A 3,015-nucleotide genomic window follows, 5' to 3' on the forward strand; every position below is an offset into this window, starting at 1 on the left:
GATTGCAGAGTTGCATGCAGCGTTAGACTCGTGAGTTGCGGCTGAACAAACCTTCATTTAAATTTGAAAAGTTGCGAATTTCGATATTTTGACAAAAATGCAATGTTACCCCTTCAAATTGTTGACAAAATTCCAAAGTTGTGCTATGCCTAATAGGGGGATGCAAATTTATTGCTAGCAAATGTTCTTTAAATGTTCTAGCTCTTAAGAACCGCTTAGTTATTTATAAAGTTATGTAGTCTGAAGCTTAATCCAGAGTATCAAAACTGCTGTTTGCGCATATCACTTGGAATTCCAAGATGCTGACGTCACTTTGTTTTTATATTGTAGCTTTAAAATAGCTGGAAAGTTCCAATAGCTACGCTCAGCTAAACTGAGCGTCTAACTGAGTCTTCAACTCCCACTCAGCGGCAGCTCAAGGCCAGGCTAGCTTATCTACGTCGCATGTCGCACTATCAGCTGAGAGCGCGAGAGCGAGACAGGAAAGTGGGTGATATCTGAAGATTTGCTGCAGCTGGAAGTCAGTCTTAGTACATAGCTTGAGCGCACATCAAGCATGTGGGTTATACTAAAATTTGCAGCAGCTGCAGCGCTTTGTTTATTGCTGCACTTGCAGCTGATCGCAGCGCGTTGCAACAAGCCCGACGATCTGCCCAATGGCTCCATATTGACGCGACGCAATTATTTGAGATTTCGCTGCGATCGCTTCTATACACTGCAGGGCTCACAATTTCTAAGCTGCGCTGCCAATGGACGAGTCACGGGCGAGCGACCCGTGTGTGCGCGTAAGTACAGTCTCAGTATCAGTCTTAGAAGTAAGCCCAACTATAGTGTATGAGCCTTTGCAGGCGGCGGCTGTGAAGAGCCTGTGGATCCGCAGAATGGCACTGTGGTGCTGTTTCGCAACTTTAAGGCTGTGCTGCTTTGCCAGGACGAGTATGTGGTCGCCGGCAGCGCCGTGGCCTACTGCAATGGCGAGAACTGGGATCGCTTCTTAGGCAGCTGTCGGCATCGCAATCACACGCAGACGCATGCCTGCGATTTTGAAAGCGAAGATCTGTGCGGCTGGGTCACACAAATGACATTGTTTCAGCCCTGGCGACGCGTTGCCACCGTCAATCACTTTCATACATTCCAAACGGGTCCGCGACATGATCACACGCTGCTCAGTCGCCTTGGCGGACATTATATGTTGATGGAGACGAACAGCTTAAGCACAAGTGTCTATCACTTGATGTCGCCCACTTATCCGCGTGAGCTGAGCTTGAAGACAGCCTGCTGCTTTCGCTTCCACTACTTCATGTATGGCAATGGCGTGGGCACGCTGGTGGTGTCAGTGAAGCCGCATAGCATGCCACTGGATCGCATGTGGCAGCAATATCAGAATACGTAAGTTGCCAGCGCATCCGCTTGTTTGCTGATAAACAGTAGCGCTGACTCAACCCACGCACTCGCTCGCTCTCTCGCTCTCATGCTCTCTCACTCTTTCTCTTTAGTACTTTGAAGTTCTCAGAGAGCGGCAATCGCGGCAATCGCTGGCTGGAGCATACGATTTCCATAGATGAGATGCCGGAGGATTTTGAAATTGTTTTCAGCGCTTTGAATGCAACGAATCATTTGGGCGACATTGCCATCGATGATGTGGAGCTGCTAACGGGTGAGGCGTGCGGCGGTGGCGAGCTCACAACCACCACAGAGGACACCAAAGAGACCATGGAGCCGGCAGTGTTCGACATTATGTCTTGCAGTCAGCGCTGTGGCCAGGAAGCGCCATTGAACGTTCAGATTATGGGGTTTGTGTTCAAAGGCTGCGGCTGTGATGATGCGTGCGTGGATCGTGAGGATTGTTGTCCCGACTTTAATGTTTGCATTTCCAAGCGGGAGGAGTCTACAGTGGAGCTGCCTACAACAACAACAACAACAACAGCAGCGACTACGACAATGTCCACAACTAAAAGAACAACAACAACAACAGCAGCAACTACAAGCACTACAAAGCGCAGGCCAACAACAACAACAACGACGACGACAACAACTGTTAAGCCAACAACAAAATCAACAACACGTCGCAGCACAACAACAACTAAGCGCACAACAACAACCACTAAGCGCACAACAACAACAGCCAGAACAACAACAACTAAGAAGCCAACAACTACAACAAAAAGAGCTGCGCTAACAACAACAACCAAAAGAGCGCCTAATACAACAACAGCAACTTCAACAACAACTTCTACAACAACTTCCACAACTGGTAATTTATACAAATTGCATTCAATGTGAATTCATTACTCAATTCCTTCTAGTTCCAAAGCCCACCCAGCAGCCGCGCATTGCTTGGTCCGTCAGCTACTTGGATCTGCAGGATGACAACGATCGCAACTCCTCGGGCAATTCCGTACGCTTCATGTGGTATCTGCTCTTTGCCATTATGTTGACCATCGTGCTGGCCAGCGTCGCATATCGCTGGCAGAACGCCCGGCGTGTCACCATGGACAAGGTCGTCAGTTTTAAGACGAACATAGCCAAGCTAACCAAAGCAACATTTGAGCGCAAGCCACGCTACAAGGCTGACTCTGAGGCAACTGCAGCGCTCTGCGACTCCGATGTGACTGCCGATGAGGATAGTGTGCAGTTCGAGGAATTGGGCGTCGATATACGCAATGTAACTGAGCTATGAGCAGTCCAAATCAAATGGATAAGTGCTTAGGCACTGCTGTTAATATTTCTATGCATAAGCGCTAACGACAATTAAAATGCTCTATTAAAGTTGATTGATTTTAAACTACATGTCGTTGCATTTTATTGAAAAAACAATTAAAAGCAATTTATATAAATTAGTGCCAAATGAATTAAGCGTAAATGATTTGCAGCTGGTGTTAGTGCTTTAAATAAAAATCAATTAGTTTAGTACAAGCTACTGAATGGATTTTGCTGCTTAAATAAATTTATATGTTTATTATCGATGCAATAATAATAAAGTTTTATAGCTATAAAAATTATCAGAGCAAGCAT

The 3,015-nt window shown here is 46.4% G+C and overlaps 1 protein-coding gene across 1 annotated transcript; it reads left to right on the forward strand.

The window, feature by feature from the left end:
* The first annotated feature begins 552 nt into the window (after positions 1 to 552).
* LOC108597635 (Sr-CI) lies at positions 553 to 2,780 on the forward strand. The gene is made up of 4 exons (XM_033293570.1): positions 553 to 785; positions 849 to 1,389; positions 1,497 to 2,254; positions 2,307 to 2,780. Exons 1-4 carry the CDS (start codon positions 557 to 559, stop codon positions 2,678 to 2,680), a joined length of 1,902 nt encoding a protein of 633 aa, XP_033149461.1. The 5' UTR covers positions 553 to 556; the 3' UTR covers positions 2,681 to 2,780.
* The last annotated feature ends 235 nt before the right edge of the window (positions 2,781 to 3,015 follow it).

The sequence above is a fragment of the Drosophila busckii genome, chromosome 2L, assembly GCF_011750605.1.
Source record: "Drosophila busckii strain San Diego stock center, stock number 13000-0081.31 chromosome 2L, ASM1175060v1, whole genome shotgun sequence".
Lineage (NCBI taxonomy): Eukaryota > Metazoa > Arthropoda > Insecta > Diptera > Drosophilidae > Drosophila > Drosophila busckii.

Coding starts and splice junctions, on each gene's coding strand:
- LOC108597635 (XM_033293570.1), top strand. CDS start 557: ATGTGGGTTATACTAAAATTTGCAGCAGCTGCAGCGCTTTGTTTATTG. Junction 786..848: donor CGAGCGACCCGTGTGTGCGC/GTAAGTACAGTC, acceptor GAGCCTTTGCAG/GCGGCGGCTGTGAAGAGCCT. Junction 2,255..2,306: donor TACAACAACTTCCACAACTG/GTAATTTATACA, acceptor AATTCCTTCTAG/TTCCAAAGCCCACCCAGCAG.